The 19,235-nt window shown below is 34.2% G+C and overlaps 2 protein-coding genes across 2 annotated transcripts; both read right to left on the bottom strand.

The window, feature by feature from the left end:
- Positions 1-5,297: 5,297 nt before the first annotated feature.
- Positions 5,298-10,714, bottom strand: LOC132299298 (beta-glucosidase 24-like). The gene is made up of 13 exons (XM_059795828.1): positions 10,402-10,714; positions 10,115-10,184; positions 9,884-9,942; positions 9,608-9,683; positions 8,919-9,002; positions 8,677-8,764; positions 8,232-8,565; positions 7,554-7,684; positions 7,077-7,288; positions 6,821-6,855; positions 6,480-6,582; positions 5,814-5,907; positions 5,298-5,704 (listed from the first exon to the last, which is right to left on the bottom strand). The coding sequence occupies exons 1-13, from the start codon at positions 10,567-10,569 to the stop codon at positions 5,515-5,517; spliced, it is 1,644 nt and encodes a 547-aa protein (XP_059651811.1). The 5' UTR covers positions 10,570-10,714; the 3' UTR covers positions 5,298-5,514.
- Positions 10,715-13,743: 3,029 nt separating this feature from the next.
- LOC132299295 (uncharacterized) lies at positions 13,744-18,967 on the bottom strand. The gene is made up of 5 exons (XM_059795825.1): positions 18,656-18,967; positions 17,091-17,292; positions 16,426-16,494; positions 16,139-16,271; positions 13,744-14,850 (listed from the first exon to the last, which is right to left on the bottom strand). Exons 1-5 carry the CDS (start codon positions 18,879-18,881, stop codon positions 14,176-14,178), a joined length of 1,305 nt encoding a protein of 434 aa, XP_059651808.1. The 5' UTR covers positions 18,882-18,967; the 3' UTR covers positions 13,744-14,175.
- Between the last annotated feature and the right edge of the window lie 268 nt (positions 18,968-19,235).

Here is a 19,235-nt window from a genome sequence, read left to right as displayed (position 1 = left end):
TCAAAATTCGTCTTCACGTGTTCCTTCATAACTCCACCTTCATAGCTCCACCTCAACTAAAGATTTCTACACCTCAAATAAAGCACTATGATGAACTTGAGAAACACTATAACAATCTCCACATTTTCTCAAATTCATCATTCTTCATTTTTCTTCTATCTTCTCTATCTATCACATTGGTGTTCAATTGCTCACGCATGACAACCCGCCAATATTCAACTCATCTTCATCAATTGCTTTTATGGATCAAAGCAACAAACCTCTCATATTCACTCTTCATATCCCCCTTTGCTCTTTATCGGGCTTAGAGCACCCCTTCATTCTTCACACACCTTACCCCATCTTGAGAACTAGCGTTCACTCTTGGCTTGTCCCTAAAACTTGTTCCTCGTGGGCTTCATCTTTATCACCTTTGCCCCATCTTGAAAACATCCTCTAGCTTGTTCTAAGACTTGTTCCTCATGGGCTTCACACTATTAACATACCTTGTGTCATCATCAACTCTTGATTGAATCTCTATAGCACCTCACGATCATCATCTACTCTGACAAACTTCTCACCAATTTTCAGCCTATTGATCTTCAGGACCAATCACAGGCTCTGACCAACTATCGGCTCTAATACCAGTTGGGAAAAATTAACTCCCTCCAGCCCACTCAACGGTGGGCTGTTATTGAGAGTTAAATTCCTCTTTCATCACACATTGCAGAAGCATCATCACATCACATCAACACAAGTATATATGGAGATAACAATCACACACATCCACGCACAATATTTTACATGGTTCACCCAATTCTAGGGTTACGTCAATGGGAGAGAAAAATTTCAATGTTATGAATAAAGGAAGAGAATATACAATCATATGTCAAAACCCCACTCACTCACTCATCATCTCTTTTGAGGCTACATGTATACACTCGGGAATTACATATACTCTCCCCTCTCCTCACAACACTCACACTTAAACCCCCTACATTTTTTCTCTCTTCTCTCTCTCTCTAAACCCTTCACACCCATCTCTATTTATAGAATCTTCAAAAACCTAATTCCTTGTTGGATAAGTATTTCTTAACTTGCTTACAAGGAGTCACCATAATGATCAAAACTCTAAAATAGAAATATAATATGATACAATTTCCTCTACAAATTTCAACCTTCTAAAACGAAAAAGGAAACTAATTTTCTGTATAAGAATTTTGAGCCACAAACCGAACAATCTCTATCTTGGCTCAAAATTCGTTTTCACGTATTCCTTCATAACTCTACCTTGAACAATGATCTCTTTATAACTCCTCTACCTCAAATAAAACACTATGATAAACTTGAGAAACACTCTAACAGAAATTTCATCAATGCTCAGAAATAATGCATAGTAGTGCCCACCTAACCATCTATATAATGACTGTGAGCTATGTTTGGAACACATTGTGTAATGGGTGCAATTGTGTGAGCCTTTTTAGGTTGAGGTCATCATCTATTGACTTGCTAAGGGCCCGTTTACTAACACTTTTACTTTCTTATTTTTACTTTGTCAAAAAGTAAAAGCATGATTTTGATTTCTTGAATTGAAATTGAAAGTGAAATAATGTTCAATAATTTATTTTACTTTCAAAATTTTGAAATCAAAAAATAGGAAGTAAGTTTAATAATTTTAATTTTATTTTCCTGTTATATTTGTTTCTCTAATTTTTTGTATCTTTCTCTCTCTAAATTGATTACTATGTTTGTTGTGCTTGCTGCAACTTCCATCTCATCTCAAAGAAAAAGAAAAACAGAATACGAGTAGTAGAATAGAGAAGAAAGAGAGAGAAAGAGGAAGAATAGAGAAGAAAGAGAGAGAGAAAGAGAAAGAGGAAGAGAGAGAATTCACGATACATTATTTTTTTCTTTGGTCATCTTGTGTGTAAGAGATGGGTAACACACAGAGGCTTCTTGCGTCTGAGATGGGAATTATTGTGTGCCGATGCCGGAATCCATGAAAACCAGAGCCTTGAATTTGGGTCTCCCTCTCAGATGCAGGAATCCACAGACAAACTCATTGGGACTAGAATTTTGGAGCATGAATTACTTGTGGATGCAAATTTGGGTCTCCCTCTCCGATGCCCAGTTGCCGGATTCCTTGCTCATATCGTCACAGCCTTGTCGCCGTTCGATCCGTCGATAAGTTTAGTCTGGACTCATCTTGGAGACATTCCTCGCCGCTTCAACACCTCCACCACAGAAACCCTCACTCACCATCACCCCTTTCTGCGAATCCCATGCCTACCCTGTCTTGCTTGTGCCAAAATTCTGGGGAGCTTGCAAAAACCAAAGAAGATTTCGGATGTGGCGATGATGGGGGTGGTTGTTGACGGCACGGGTCTGCTTTCGGTTTTTTTTTTTTTTTTTTTTTTTCCCTATGACTGAAGTTGATTTGGGTATATTGTTGATGGCTTTTAATGTATATGAGAGAGAAGAGAGATGGTTGTGACAGTAGCAATGGTGGGAGGAGGTGGTAGTGGCAATGACCATGGCGGAGGAGATGGTGGTGAGAGATGGTTAGAATATTTTTATTTTTTTATTTTTATAAATAGTGCTACAGTAGAAAAAGTCATTTCTGTGAACAATATAGAAAATAGAGAAAGTAAGGATTTCTCACTTTCTCTTCTCTTTACAAAATTAGAAAGTACTTTCTTAAAGTAAAAAAGTGAAAGTATTTTATTGAACATGATTTTTACTTTTACTTCACAATTTTAGAAATTGACAGTAAAAATCAGGAATCATTCTTGTCAGTAAACAGGCCCTAAGTGACTCCCGTTAAATTGCTATAAATTCGCAATTAACGTTTAGATTCTCAAATGAACCAATTGATTGCTAGTGGTGTACAACATTAATTGTACCACTGAGCTTGAGTGCGTTTCTAAAGAGGATCAGCAAATCTCCAAATGGTCATAGCCAAAGAGATATTTATTGAATCACAAGTTTGTTTATTCAGAATAACAGTTTTATGTCCAAATGCACCAATCAAAAGTTTGATTCTCACAGATGGGTGTTTGAATTTTTATTTATCTATTTTCTGTAAGAAAGTTGTAAAGAAATAAAGGATTACTAATTTAGGTTTGTTGGGTGGTAGTTTTATATGACAAATGTACAATAACAATGAACTCATTTTCCCAACTATTTGGGTCAGTTATATAAATCCTATTTTTATTTTGCTCTATCTGAGGTAGTTAATTCACATGTTATCCCGGCTAACTCGGTCTACAATAACTTTGATTTTCCTCTTTTTGTAGTATTACCCTCAATATGAATTATGTCACTTTTCCTAATGAACACATTTAAAGGTCTTATTTGGCAACTGTTTCTGTTTTGCATTCTATTTTCATCCGAAATATAAATGTCTTTGCTGTGAAATGTGTTCAATAGTGATTGGAAGCATGGTAACATAAAATTTGTTGTAAGATAACCTCAAGGATTTGATTTTAGTGGATAAAACATTTGGCCCTAGTGCTTCAAGAAGCATTAGGTCTAACGTGCCACTACTCGTGAATGCAAACAATTACTTGGAAGGGGGCAGGTGTGTGACTACCAACTAGGAAATAAAAATTTGTTGCAAAATTTTTGAAAACAACACATGAAAACATGTTTGATAAAATAGTGTTGCAAGATTAAAACACAAAATAGATAATAGAAAAAGACACATTAGGAAAGACCAATTGGGAGTTCCTGGTTTGGACCTCTTTTTGACAACAAACACAATACCAGTTAAATCGCAACAAAAGTTTCTAAACGTGTTTCAATATTTTGCTTCACTACAGCACACTATCGGAAACAAAAAATACCAGTGATTGTCAAAATAAGCCCTTAAAATTTTCTTTGCATCTTTAACTGATTCTCTCTCATTTAAGCTCCAATTTGTACTGCCACAACCATGTTCCGAACGTAATCATTTATAATTCTCTCATTTATAAGGCAAATGTGACTGCCAAATAAGTTTTCCTTCATTTTAGAAGTGCAAGACTGCAGAGGACTAGTTACATATTATGTCTCTTAATTCAATTTTCTTGAATAATTAATTTCCACCGATACATAGAAAGTTCTACTGGTTTACAGCTTCTAATTTGCAGCCTTAATGACACCAAACCCTCCAATAAGTTTTAACTATCAACCCATGTCAAATTGAAGCTGCTATTGAAATGTGGCGCGCAATTTTGTCAGCATAAATTATACACGAGTAATGAACAAAACGTACTCGAAAATCGGTCATAGAAAATATTTTGAAGCAACAACAGATCCCATGAGCAGAAAATTTACACTCTGCATTTAAATGAGACCACTGAATTCTGGGTGATCTTCTCTTCCCTCCAGTTCAACTTCCACAGTAAACACATCTTCAAAATCAAGAAATTCATCAGGATTCGTTTGAGCCATAACATCCGAATATGCATCCATTAGGCATTAACCCTTGCTCAAAAACAGAATCCGTGTCTTCAAAGAAACAGGTTCTTTGGTGTTGCAGCTGGAATACCTATGGTCGATCGTCTTCAATTTTATGAATGTACATGCCATTCTTCGAGACTGGTTTGGTAACTTGGCCGCCAACCTTTGCCAACAATGGTTTGTCTAATGTGTCATTTACTTCTTTCTCAGTCCACCTGTGTGACGTCTCACATCGCCTGATGAGAGAAGTTGTCGACACTTCTAAGAAGATCCTCCAACGGTATATAAACGCATTTTAAAAACTGTGAACGTCAAAAGAGTGCAAAGGAGACAAATATCCACACACAATACATCCAAAGTCCAAACATATATTAGTTACAGATGTTATGGATGTGTGCGTGTGTGATCTCACCTGTATATGGTCAATTAATCAATACAGTATGCATGTGTTGAATGAAACCGCCACACATACTGTCCAAGAGATGTACTTCTTCCTGGTTCAAGAAAATGAGAATTCCTTAAAACTTATATTACCCTTTTGTGCCAATAAATAAGGGTAAAAAAAATAAAGAAATTAAATTGACTGGTAGAAAAATAGTAATAAATATAAAACAATAATGCAACACAAGGGTAGAACCTGAGTCATAAAGTACTGCCAATTAGTTGCTTTCTCGATCAAGACAGTAATCCGCTTTGGAAAACAAATGTTAATAATCTTTTAGGCACAAAAGCTCATCTTCACTCACTATGGCTGTCGTCGTCCGTGGATACAACAAGATCTGTCATTGCTTGGTTTTTAACTAAGGATTCGCAGTGTAAATTAATTATCTAAAAAACTGTTTAAAAAATAAAGTTATGCAGTTACATCTGAAAACGATAACAATGAAAATTCATTGTTTTATTGCTTAACACACATAATAGGAGCGCACACAGTTTTGATATGTAGATAGAAATTGAAAGGACACTGTTACATAATAGTGCACATAATTACATTTGTAGTGCACATAATTAAGTAGACAGAACTTAGAACTTTATTTAAAATACAGAATAGAGTATGATATCTCTTTTCTGATTTATTTTGGTACAGATAAACTACTGTGCGAGACGATTTTTGAACCATATGGCTGAGTCTTTAGGAAATCTGGTCAACGTCTGGTTAACATAGTTCACGAAAACAAGGCCAAATCGGACCGTGTAACCTTCAGACCATTCGAAATTATCCAGGAATGACCAAACAAAATAACCTTTCACATTCACCTTGTTCACCGCAACGAGTTTATTACTGTCAAAAAACCAAATATAACATCCATGGATTAGTATTTATGTGGGAAAAATTAATTTAAAAGGAAAATGGATCCTTTTGAAATGTTATGAATATATAAAATACTAACATCATGACACCACTGAGGACACGAAGATGATCCCTATGGTACTGTGTTCTCATAAAATCCTGTGAGATATGTTCCTGATTGACTAAGTCAACTCCTGCAAAGAATAGTCAGACATAAATATTCAAAAAATATTATTGAGTAAATAATAGGAAACTGATGAGGAAATAAAAAGATTTCTGGGCTCACTAAAGAAAAGAATGTTTCAGGGAGAGAAGGAATCTTTAGATAATACAAGCTTAATTTTAAGTATTTTTATCTTTTTTAGTTATAACTCGAAAGGTTTATGTCTGTTTTAGAAAGAAACAGATTTTTGAGTAAATTTATGTATTTTTTTGAAAAACATATTTTTTAAGAAAAATTATGTCCATTTAGGATATTTTTCTAAAAGGTTGTACCCATTATGAATACATACTCTTTCAAACTTAAACACCATCCATCTGTATATCTATTCTAAAATGACTATAACCTTTCAACAATTAATTAAAAAATATATTTTATATATTTTCAACAAATATTACCACATAAATATGTAAGACATACAAACTATTCCCGTACCATAAACGATATATGCAAACTATAGCACATATTAAATATATAATTTAAACATTATATATATAAGAGAGGTAAAATAAAAAAAAAAAAAAAAAGATCTCATATGTATTTTACCGTTTTCAGTAACATAGATAACAGGATTATCATAATTTTTCTTTGTGTAGAGCAAAAGATCTCCAAGTCCTTTTGGATAAATATAGAGCCAGTCTGAGGCAGCCTGAAAAATCAATTAAAACATAGATCACTTTATGCTGTGTTACAAATACAAATTCTGGATATAAATAACTGAATCCTAATTAAATTACTTTTTATGAGTTGCAAAACTATCCAATCAAAAAGGATTAACTTGAAATTAATTTATTATTTTTTTCTTCTTCGTGTTTTTTGCTTAGAGACATTTATTATAGTATATTTTAAATATATTATTCATAATAATGTACTCTGCAAACATTTACCTTTGGACCAATTTGGTGCCCACTTTTGTTTATCGCTGATGCAACAACAGAAAATTATTGTCAATAACATGAAGTAAACATCTTTATCAGATGATATAAGATCTCCTCTCCTCTGGAGAGGTTGATGTTCGAGCCCCGATGGGGACGAAATATATAATGGATGTTTATTTGTTTGAACTTTCAACAATAAATAAATAAACAAACATGATAAAGAAAATATATAGAACACAAAAATGGAATGATTAGATTAACTTACGTGAAAGTTTTGAGCAAGAATCTGTCAAGTAGCTTGGGATTTTATTGCAATCAACATCATATGCATAAGCCGCAGTATAATAGTTTAACCCTATGAAATCGAAAGACCCTTTTACCATTTCCGACTGAGCCTTTGAAAATATTGGCAACCGCTCTTTGACGTGTTCAATCATTGAAGATGGATAGCTGCCACTATTCAAAGGTTCCATAAACCTAGAAAAAAAATACCAATAATTGTACCAATAGACATATAAATATCGATGCACACATATATATAGCTATATATTCTCTCTGGCTTCTCAAAATTCAAATCAATAGTGGGTTAATTTGTGTCTCCTGGCCTGTGAGACATATTTTTAGTTACTTTAAATTTCCTCCAAATTCAATTTTAAGATGCTAATTCGGTGCTAAAAGCATCATGATCATAATTATGGTATGAATAAATTTGTATAAAGAACAATGCAATGGACATACTTACCATCCATACATGAAATCAAGGGCCCGATTTGCTGCATCAATGTCTTTTTTTGACTGAGCATCGGATGGAACCATCCACTGAACAACATTTACAATACCAATTTGACCCATGATTTTACCTTCGCTACTCCTCTACACAAGATCGTGCATGGCCATTCATCAGAACCATCGTATTATTAAAACTTAAGAATAGTGAAGAAATTGATTGAGAACGATAGTACTAGTTAATTCAAGTGACTGTGCATTAAAAATAAAAATAAAGAATAAAAATAAATAAATCGTTTAAGAGATCCTGTAAACTGACGCAACACAACTACATCATAGTGCAACATAGCTATATCACAATGCAACACAGCTACATCACAAAATGCAGCACATGTAACTACTTTTAAAAAGTTATGCAACACATTTATATAGAAGATACAATACTCATGCAACATATTACTTCATGTTGCAACGTTATAACACTATTAAATCGAGAATTTAATATATTTACATAGTTGTTGCATTGTCGATATAAAATTGTTGCATTAGACATGGGGCAGACAGAGGACAAAAATGTCACGTGAGAGTTCTTCTAAAGGTGGTCGATATATATATATATATATATTGGAAGTTTGGCGGTCGAAATATTACATTATTATGACATGTTAAGTTTATACAATTTAAGTACACTAACCTGGTAATTCCTTTTATAAAGTTGCACTGCACGTGCATGAGCAAGAAGTATATTGTGCGCAACAATGTAAGGCTCAGTGCCCGAATCACCTTTCACAGGGCAGTTTGTGGAAAATGAATTAGCAGCACCACCACCAAAAGCTCTGCCAGCTCTAAACAAATCTCCGGAATTACTTTCCAAACCTTTGTCCTTCTTGGAACATCTACCAGGTGGAAATGCACCATAGGCAAATCCCATGGAAGTGTAAGACCATGGCTCGTTTACAGTGATCCAGTATTTCACCTTATTGCCAAACTCTCTAAAGCAAAGATCAGCATAATCGTGAAAATCTTTCCTGTACATTAATAAAAACATTGAATGGTTTTATATTAATGCATAGCATGAGATTAAATATATATATATATAGTACCAATACCTAATATATATATACATGAAGATTACGTACACAATTCTGTGGTTCAGAAACCCTCCATATTCATCCTGAAGGGCTTGTGGGATATCAAAGTGGAATAAGGTAACAAAAGGCTCCAGTCCTGATTAAAAAATTATGCCTATTTATTTACGAAATTAAAGAATTATACTTTTTTCGAAATTGACAATAATTACACAACATTATAAAAATAATAATAAAAATAAAGAAGAATAAGAAGAAGAAGAAGAAAGGGAGGGGAGGCATAGGTTTGTGACCTTTGGATAAGCTCTCATCGATGAGATTGTGATAGTACTTGAGTCCGTCAGGATTAACTCCCGGGTCTTCACTTTCCCTTCCACCTAGACATCAAAACCATTAGAAAAAGAGAATTATGCTATTTCTTTGTCGAAATTTACATAAAATTATGATAGCAATCTAATAGGTACTAAATAACACACACACCAAAAACAAAAACAAAAACAAAAACAAAAAACACAAAAAAGAAAAGAAAAGTCATCTATTGTGTGAATTTCATTATGGATCAAGTGTATGCAATGGAGTCATCTTAAGACTGCGCCTAAGAAGAAGAACAAAATGATTTAACCGTTCGATTATTCCTAACCAAAAACATTGATGCAAATCAAGACAATTAGACATCAAAATTGACATGATCCCATTTGGGACCCATCGTCCTTGCTGGACCTGGCTGAACTTGGGTTTGTGCAGGTTCTGCCATTTTCGAAAAGAATGACTCTAATGCCACTTCCGGGGGATTGACTTTGACACCATCTATCATGATCCCACCATCTGCCTCGACTCAGCCCATTTAGGAAGGAATTGGTTCTGATACTATCTGTTGGGACCAGGACTTAGTGGGATGTCACATATCAAGATGTAAGGTGCCAATAGATTTTACGTGCTTGAATTCTACTAAAGCATATTGCATGATAATTAAATATCTTACTAGGTAAAATTCTGGCCCATGAGAAGGAAATTCTAACAGCGTCAAATCCAACCTGCTTCATTAGCTGAAAGTCACCCTGCAAGATTTCTAAATCTCTTATTAAAATATTCACGTAAAACGACAATTGTTACTCACTAGAGAAGAGAAGTGTTTTACAACTACAATCAAGTAAAATTTCAAAAGTTTGCTCCTAACTTTTTTTTTATACAAATTTATTTACTGGAAAAAATATATATATATATATTACTATGACAACTCTGAGTCAGGCAATATTACCGGGTAAAGATTATAAAAGTCAACCGCAACTTGCCCACTAGCATTGTTCTTTACCATTTCTGCAGCACCGTAAGAATGCAATCTAGTTATAAACTTTCGAATGCAGAATAAATCAAATTATGTTCATGCAGCACCATCATGATGTTACTTGTTAAATAGAAATGATATTTCTAATCAGTATGTGTATGCATATATATTTAGAGAGAGAGAGAGAGAGAGAGAGAGAGATACCTGGGTATGTTTCAGTGAAGTAATCCCAATTACTTGTTCCTTTACCACTTACATTCCAAGCACCTTCATACTATTGCAGCAGAAAAATAAAATAAAATGAAGGAAATAAATGATACTTCGAATAATATGCAAAAGGGGTTGTTTTTCATATAATAGTGATTCTCTGTCCAAAGATAGAGTACCGAAAGGGGAAGCCAAACAGGCTCCTCCTTTGGATGCACTCTGTCTTCAGAAAGTGTATCATTACTCTTAATTTTATTAGTGTAGGAATCCAATTAAAGACGTGCCTGGTAAGCCGATGATCCTGCCCCGAATATGAAACCATCTGGAAAATTACTTCGTTTGAAAGACCAGTTGGCCTCTGCATCATCACTCGGTGCAGCGTCGACATCAGCACGAGCCACTGAAGCAACACAAACAATAAGAATAAGGAGGAGAGGGCCTTCAATTCCCATAGTTAGTTAATTGTTTCTGATTCTAATATGGGCTCCTAAGCTCCCTTTATATAGCATTACAACCACTAATAGAGGGGAGGGCATAGCCTTTTTCAGGAGCAGTTCTTGTAGTGCAATTGTACGTAATATCATATGTAATGCGCACATAAACAAGCAGAATCCATCTTTAGTGATGAGAATTTTTGGAGAACATAATTGATAAATAATAAATTTATTAAACATTAATTTTAATCTACATTTATAAATAAATAAATAAATCCTTACAGGTATACAATTTTTAGTTTATAAATAAGACAACACTATACTTTCAAGATGACAATCTTATGCAAATCTTGTGTGTGTATTACATCTAATGCTAGGTTATAAGAGAGTTCTTAATCTCTTTTACTATACAAATTTAATTTTGGTATTAACTCTAACCATTTATAAATATAAATTTATACAAGGGTCTATATTTTGTAAATGCCTCTAAGAACCTATCCTTAATGTGACCATGGCATTTTGATTAATGCATTAATTTTGGTAATCAACTCAAGTCCTTGATGGAACACCTGATCTAAGTGCCTAGCCTTTGAGAAGGTGATCGAAGATCTTGAGTTCGACTTTCCCATGAAAGACAGCTTACTTCCTGAGTTTTTTTTCAAGTATTAACCAATCCCGAGTGGATGGTGACCTATATATACATGTCTCGAGCTAGTTTTAGCCAAATTAAAAGTTAGGATACCTAACTTGCCACTGGAAATGATAAAGGATAGAGTCATTTCGAATTGTATATAGTTCTTGAAAATCAATCAACACACTGCCTTATCATAATATATATTCATATGTATACATATATCGAATTTATAGTTGTTTTGTTTAAGGAAATGGCTTGGGATAATTTGGCTTAATTTTAAGTACAAGACAAGCTACATGGTGAAAATGCTTCCCCTTTAAAGTTGCTTCAAGCAATCCATTTTCACCTAGACAAAGAAAGTGGTACAACCACAGTTCATAGCTTAATTATTTGATTTGCAAATGTAATGGCATCTAAGTTTCCAATTAGATATTAATCTTTAAAAAATGATTTTGGTAGGTAGTTGCTAGGAAGCATCTTCAAGAGAGAATGTTTCCCAGTAGCCAACAAGTCATTTCACTAATGCTCTGTTGTGTACTCTAGGATCTGGATAGAATACCATACATCTTTTTAATCAATTGAATATATATATATATATATATATATATATATAAAATGATTTTGGTAGGTAGTTGCTAGGAAGCATCTTCAAGAGAGAATGTTTCCCAGTAGCCAACAAGTCATTTCACTAATGCTCTGTTGTGTACTCTAGGATCTGGATAGAATACCATACATCTTTTTAATCATTTGAATATATATATATATATATATATATATATATATATATATATATATAATGTATCATTTTTTTTTAGTGTAATCCATGTTTGGAAGCACCATTTCTCTAGTGGGTGTAAATGCCTTGGCCACTAAAAGATTTAATAACTTGTTTAATAACATTTCTGTAATTGGTTGTAACTAAAAAAGCCTATCTTGGTCGCACATTCGAGAAAGAATGGTTCATGGCTAATGGCCACCAAAAAATTCTCCAATGGGTGTTTACACCCCATAAAGAGGAAATTGATTAATTGGTTATGTGGAAGCTCAATTGGGCCATTAAGCTTGAGTGCATTTCTGAAGAGAGTGTAGATCTCCAAATCATCATACCTAAAAGAGATGCAACTAGAACAGTAACATTTTCTGAGGCACCAAGCGCCCGTTTCATTCTCATGATGTTGTATATGAAAATCGAGAATGTCTATGAAGAAATAGATTGGAGCTACTGATGTGATTCATTGGAGGTGTAGTTTTACAGAGGAAGTGTGATGTCGTAATAGTTTGTGTTACAACAAACAACCGCCAACCAACAGTAAAGATATACGGCGAAAGATTTCACTACGCCAAAATCAAAAGATTACAAATTTCAGCCCCCAAATCCTAGCCCTCGCTCCCATGCTAAGAAATTCAAATTTTACAATCCTTGGGAGTCGAAGGCAAGTACGATGAGCAAATGAGGAACTGACCAAAGATATTCATATATAATTTTTTTTTTTTTTTAAAAAGTGGGGGAACTCATATGCTAATTAATTCAAAATCACTCTTTTTCCATGGGGTTTTCCGTCTCCAAATAACAAAATAATCGAAACATTCTCAGGTGAGTTCCAATGTGTTAATTTTCTTTCAAGATTTAGCCAATTTCTTTTCAGTAAATTTCCTGAATAAAGCCACAGGACAAGGTGATTAGGAATCCATTTGTGAACAGAGAAAAAGATAAAATGGGTTATCGTATATACATATTATATACTATTATAGAGAGAGAAACAGATAAAAGTTACATAAAGGTTGGGGCAAGCGCATACCGGATGCAGGGACTGATAGTTTAAGAGACTCGGAAGCTTCTGTAAGATAGGAGAGAGAGAGAGGGGGTGGGTTGGTGGTGGTTTTGGGAATGATGGGTGGGAGGAAAGTAAAATCATTTGGAAATACTGAATATGGATTTAGTTATTTATAATTTAAGGTGCTGATTTAGTACTTCCAAACTCATCAGGTTGGAGGGTTGTTTTTAAGAACAGCCGGTCTCATATTAAAACACGTTAATTATCCCCAACATCTATATGGACTTGTATATTGTGGCGATATTAGTAAGGTTCTATTAGTACATGTATGTTTTAATCTGTGAATTAATTTTTTAAAAATCACTTATATCAAAATTTGGGAAATTAATATATATATATATATATAACTCTGACTACAACTAATGATTGTCAGTATCATGACCATAGAAGGAAGGGAAATTTAAAATAAAATAATAATAATAATAATAATAGTATTAAAAAGTTCTGCCGCTAAGATCATCAATTCAATTTTCTTAATTCAATTCCACTTTGACACAGAAAGTTCTGCCGCTAAGGGGTTTACAGCTTCCATTTTGCAGCCTCCAATTATACACTGATCTTCTCCAAATGCAGGTTACCTCCTTAAAAATTATATTAATATTAGGATCTAAACTTTGACCTTTCAAAATTTTTAATGAATTTGACACATTCCAATACAGTATTCCCAGATTTCAAGCAAGATTTTGGGAAACACATTAGTCAGCATATATATTATCCAGGTAATAACGTAACAAACTCCAAAAATCATATCTAAAATATTTGGAAACAACCAAAAATCCCATGAGCAGAAGACTTTACACCCTGCAGCAACAAAAAAAGACCATACAATAACTATAGTGGCAAGTGCAGTTGCAAATTATAGACATCCTGTTGCCCAGATCGGAATTTTGCCATTTTAGGCATCATGAACATTTTCATTGAACTCCAGGATATTTGAAATGATACTGGACGGATCCTACCCTCCCTAGGGTCCATATGAAGGAAAGAAGTGCTTCTCAAATAATTTTGCATCAAGTCTTGAGAACCTTGCTTCATAACTGGTACAACTGTCAGCTCAACACCGATGAGCAAATTAAATTCAGAAAACTTCAGCAAAAACTTCTGAAAGACGTGCGTTTGAATCATTCTAGACAAAAGTAATAAAGCATCAAGAATTCAAGATCCAGGTATCTCTCCTTCTTCTAGTTCTTCCTCCACTTGAATGAGACCACTGAAATCTGGGTGATCTTCTCTTCCTTCCAGTTCAACTTCCTCAGTAAATAAATCTTCAAAATCAAAAAATTCATCAGGATTAGTTTGTTCCACAAGATCGGAGTACACATCCATTAACCCTTGCTCAAAAACAAAATCAATGTCCTCAAAAAATCCAGGTTCTTTGGTCTTGCAGCTGGAATACATATGGTCATCTTCAGTTTTATGAATGTGCACGCCATTCTTCAAGACTGGTTTGGTAGCTTGGGCAACCTTTGCCAACAATGGTTTGTCTAATGTGTCAGTTACTTCCTTCTCAGCCCTCCTGTCTCGATCAGGTATCTGGAATACTGTATTCGGTTTGACATGCTGCATGAGATCCAAAACCTTAGGACCCGAACAGCTCCCATCTTCTATTATCTCCTCCCTGAAGGTCACGCCTTGGGGACTTGGGTTATTATTGTTCGCAGACTCCTTAAGCTCTGGTTTATGAGGAATTGTATCTTTAATAACTTCAAAATTATTACTGTGTGAAGGGAGAAAAACATAAATAACAGGGTACTCCAAAATAACCAAATCAGCTAATTGTTGGCATATGGGAGACTTTAAATCCAATTCACGGAAAGGTGATCTCGGGCCCTGCAATGACAAGAGATAACTTCATTCTGAATCAGATAAAAGATAATGAGTGGATAAATGCAAAATGAACATGATAGACCACACAAGGAAAAACTTATATGTTGGTTCAATCATTTAAACAAAGAAAGGATTCACATCTAGCCCCATCCAACTCCAACCCAAGAGCCTCACTCCCAAATCTAATGCTAGCCAAATTGATTAAAGGGAACATTTGTTAGTATCTTATGATGCACGAATAAAAACATTGATTAATTACAGATGTTATGGCTCTCTCTCTCTCTCTGTGGGTGTGTGTGAGTGTGTGTTTGTGTGGTGCAATGTATTTTGTTGCAGCAGCTGTCAAAACAGAAGGCATGCAAGGCCTCATTTCTTTTTCTTTTTATTTATTTATTTTTTAATTTATATTTTATTTGATAAGTGCAAGAGCTGCCCATATGAGCAGCAAGACATATACAGGTTGTTCAGTTTTGGTTGAGCAGTCAAATGCCTCGTCCTACCCCAACTCTAAAGGGCATCACACCTAAAGTAAATGTTGCCTAGGTAAATTATCAAACAGAAGTACACGGTGACACGACTAAATATTCATTTTTTTTTTTTTTGATAAGTAAGAAATGCATAAAAAGCGCGCAAAAGGAGAGCGCGTCCCAAGAGAACAACAACAGACCAAAAAAAACCACTAAGCCTTCAAAGAGGCCAAAAAACCAACAATCTCATCACCGTATCTAAAATCTCTCCCTAAAACCCAACAAAAAAGAGTGGAAAGAATAGAGAACTTAAGAAAAGAAATAGTCCTCTCATTTCCATCGAAATATCTCCTATTCCTCTCGAGCCAAATACACCACCACACTCAAAGGGGAACAAGAAGGGGGAAAGCGGATCCCCTGTCTCAAACCCCCCGAGCTAGTGAAAAAACCTGTCGGAGCTCCATTCACAAGAATAGAGAACCGAGCATTGGAGATACAAAAATATTCATATGTTTTTTAATATTTTGTTTTAGTTGTCAAGGTAAAAATGGCATTTCCGTGTAACATAGTGTGTTCAAGATGGGAAGTAAACTTGACTTATTAAATATGCCTGCTAATACCATACCTAAGTACCATGTATATACTTCACACATTTAGAATAACTATGTAACATAGGCAGGGATATATGAAATGCTCGATCCTGCACCCCAAGGAGGGAGATTATGCTGATCTCAAACTGGTAACCTGATTTTTACAGATTTTAAGTGACCTTTTGGTGTCCAAAATAGAGAGGAAAAATCAACAGAGACGCAAAAGAAAACAACCTTTGGATATTTACGGATGAAAAATTTGAGAGAATCCAGCGGCTCCTCACAGAATTGCCTCAGCCGATGATTCCATGGGCCAGGTTTTAAATGGTTCTCAATCACTGAGTAGAGGTTTGTATTTTCATGTACTCTGCAGCAAAATCAATTGCATGAGGTCTATCGCCTATAAGCCCAGCAAGTGGTAATAAGAACTGAAACACAGATGGGTTGTTCAAAAGGGAAGAGATATGATAGAACATGAAAAGAACGTTTGAAAAATAAAATTAGTAACATAGCTATCACACCTATGGTCAATCAATACAATATCAGTTGAATGAAACCGCCACTCAATTGTCCAACAGATGAATTTCTTCCTGGTTCAAAAAAAGAAAAATGGAAAAATGAGAATCTCTTAAAACTTACATTACCATTTGGTGCCAATACAAAAGGGTAAAAAATAAAGCAATGTAAGTTAACATAGTAGAAATATAATAAATATAAAACAAGAATGCAGACATTGATGCAACACAAGGATCAAACCTGAGTCACAAACAACCAATTATTTACTTTCTCAAGTCAGTATTTGTTTTGGAAAATAAAGGAATTCAAATGTTAATGATCGTTTACGTACAAAAACTTAGTCTTCACTCGCTAAACACTGAAAGATTCCTATTTCATCAACAATGTTTCAGAAGAAAAAGTTCGGACACTACCCAGGACAGATAAACTTCATGCAGACTTTACTAGATAATGTATTGACAAATACGATTGTCGTGAACCGGTAAAGTTACTGGCCACCAAGAGAAAGACTAAGAAGATATAATAATATAGAATCATATTATTATAATAACATAATAAACAGACCATTTAAATCGATTAGATTAAAGCATCCAACAAGTCTTAAATAGACCAGATCACGCAACACTATATGTACTCCAAGATGGAAAGCTCTCGTAAAATTGATAATCACCTGTTGTTGTAGCAAGATTGATTTGTCTTCCTCTTTGTCATTCCACTTGAATGAAACAGGAGTTTCGTCCTCCGACTTGCCGCGGCACTCCGAAGGCGTTGAAGGTGAGAAGGAAGCCTAAAATGGGAATATCCACACAATTTTTCTCTCATTCTCTGAGCAGATTCAGCGACCCTCTTCGAGTCCTCAAGCATATTATAGTCTGCCCATAAAAAAATCTTTCAAACCATAGCAAGAGTATTGAAATTTGAACACAATAAGTTCCTTGAGCAAATTATAGTATACTCACATGAGTTCTTTAAGAATTCAAAAAAATGAATGAAATTAAAACAAATTTGTAATATTCTCAACCAAACAAGTTAGTTATGATATAATTGTATTGTCAGGGCCGTTACCATTCAGGCTGAAGAAAGAACAAACCATATTAAGAGGGATAAATTTTCAAGTGATCTTTAGTTCCATAGGAAAATTATAAACAAACAGGAAAATTTATCATAAACACACAAAATGTATGCAAATGAAACAGAATTGCAGGCTTTCTCAGCCATAAAGAATGCCTCAAAATCAAGAGAAGGAATTCGTAATTTGAAGAACAAAATAGAGATTGACCAAATTATATTGTATCCATGAAGAACTATTTAAAATTGTGAAAAAAGCACTGAAATTTTGAAATATGATAAACGTATCAGACATTCAAGAGCATATAAGAATAAAATTGTAAAGAGATTTTCAAACAGTAAAGTAGCAAACTCTGTCAAGCAAATCACAACCTATTTATAAAGAGAACATCATAACTTTTTAAAAAAGCACTAGAAGTCTAAAACTTAAGAAGTTGCATATTTTCGATAAACTTATAATATGCCCATTATATATATATATATATATATGTTTAAAACCATAGATATTTAAAACCATAGATAGTAATAAAAATTTAATAAGTCGTAGTGAAATTTGAAAAAAAAAGTATACCATAAAAATTTAATAACTATGAAAATGGCCATAAACTTTGAAGAGAAAAATGTAAACTTCCTTAAGAAAATTATAATCTACCCATTAGAATCTTCAAACCAATTAAAAGTGTATTTGATTTGTAATGTAGTGCGGTTCCTCAATACAATAAAAATCAGGCCTCCAAAACACTCTGAAAATATATATATATATAATTGTATGAAAAAAAAATGATAAAATTCCTTAAGCAACTTACATTCTACCCACAACAATTTATCTTCCAAAAATCTAAGAGGGAACGAAGCTGGAAGATATAGAAGCAAATTCTCTCAAGCAATTTGCAAGCCACCCAAAAATAAATCTCAAACTCTGTGAAAGAAGTATCCAAACTGAAGCTACAGCCTACACACACAAACCAAAAAAAAATCCAATTTCCTTGAGCAAAACTACCATACAACCAGAAGGGTATTGCATTCTGAATACAAAAATATTAACTTCGTGAAACATACCCTAAACATACTTTCACACAGAAAAATTAAAGCCAATTTTATAGGTTTAAAGCCGAGTTGACAATTTAAAGCCAAATTAGCAAATAAAACAGAGAGAGAGAGTTATACCAGATAGGAGGAGATTGTCGTCGAATTGAGAAATAGGGATGAAGTCGGTTCGGTGCCTCTTGCCCGTACAACCAGTGCGTTGTTTGTGAGCTTTGACGCAAGGAAGACTACAAGAGCGTATTGCGCAACCTGGACATTTGTACTTTGATGGGTTAGATTTGCACTCTTCGCATATAGCTGGTTGGTTTGAATTTGTTGCAGCAGCAGCGTCTTCTTGGTCCTCCATCAGAGAGCGGTTTCGAAGGGAGGAAGTAGAAGAAGCAGGACTAGGGTTTATGGTTTTCTGAGTGAAGCTGCTGCTGAGTCGTTTCTAATGTTCAAAAGAATGCACATGTTACACTAAATCCTCCAAACGGTGTCGTTTCCAATATTTATATAATTTTTATTCTTCTATATTTTTTTAGTATATTTTATATATTTTTTGAAAAACAAACTCTTAATCTTTTCTAGTAATGTCTATTTTTTTTCACTTGGTATAAGATAAGAAAAAAAAAAAAAAAAACAAAAAAGGAGGCACGATATTGTTGAGGTTAAATTTCACTCTTTTTTTATTTTTTAAAGTTTAGATACAAACAAATTT

The sequence above is a fragment of the Cornus florida genome, unplaced genomic scaffold (assembly GCF_030987335.1).
Source record: "Cornus florida cultivar Cherokee Brave unplaced genomic scaffold, ASM3098733v1 CherokeeBrave_3.0.0_Hap2_Chr03, whole genome shotgun sequence".
NCBI classification, from domain to species: Eukaryota; Viridiplantae; Streptophyta; class Magnoliopsida; order Cornales; family Cornaceae; genus Cornus; species Cornus florida.
The sequence above is the reverse complement of the archived record's forward strand: the minus strand, read 5'-3'. Positions and strand labels throughout refer to the sequence as shown.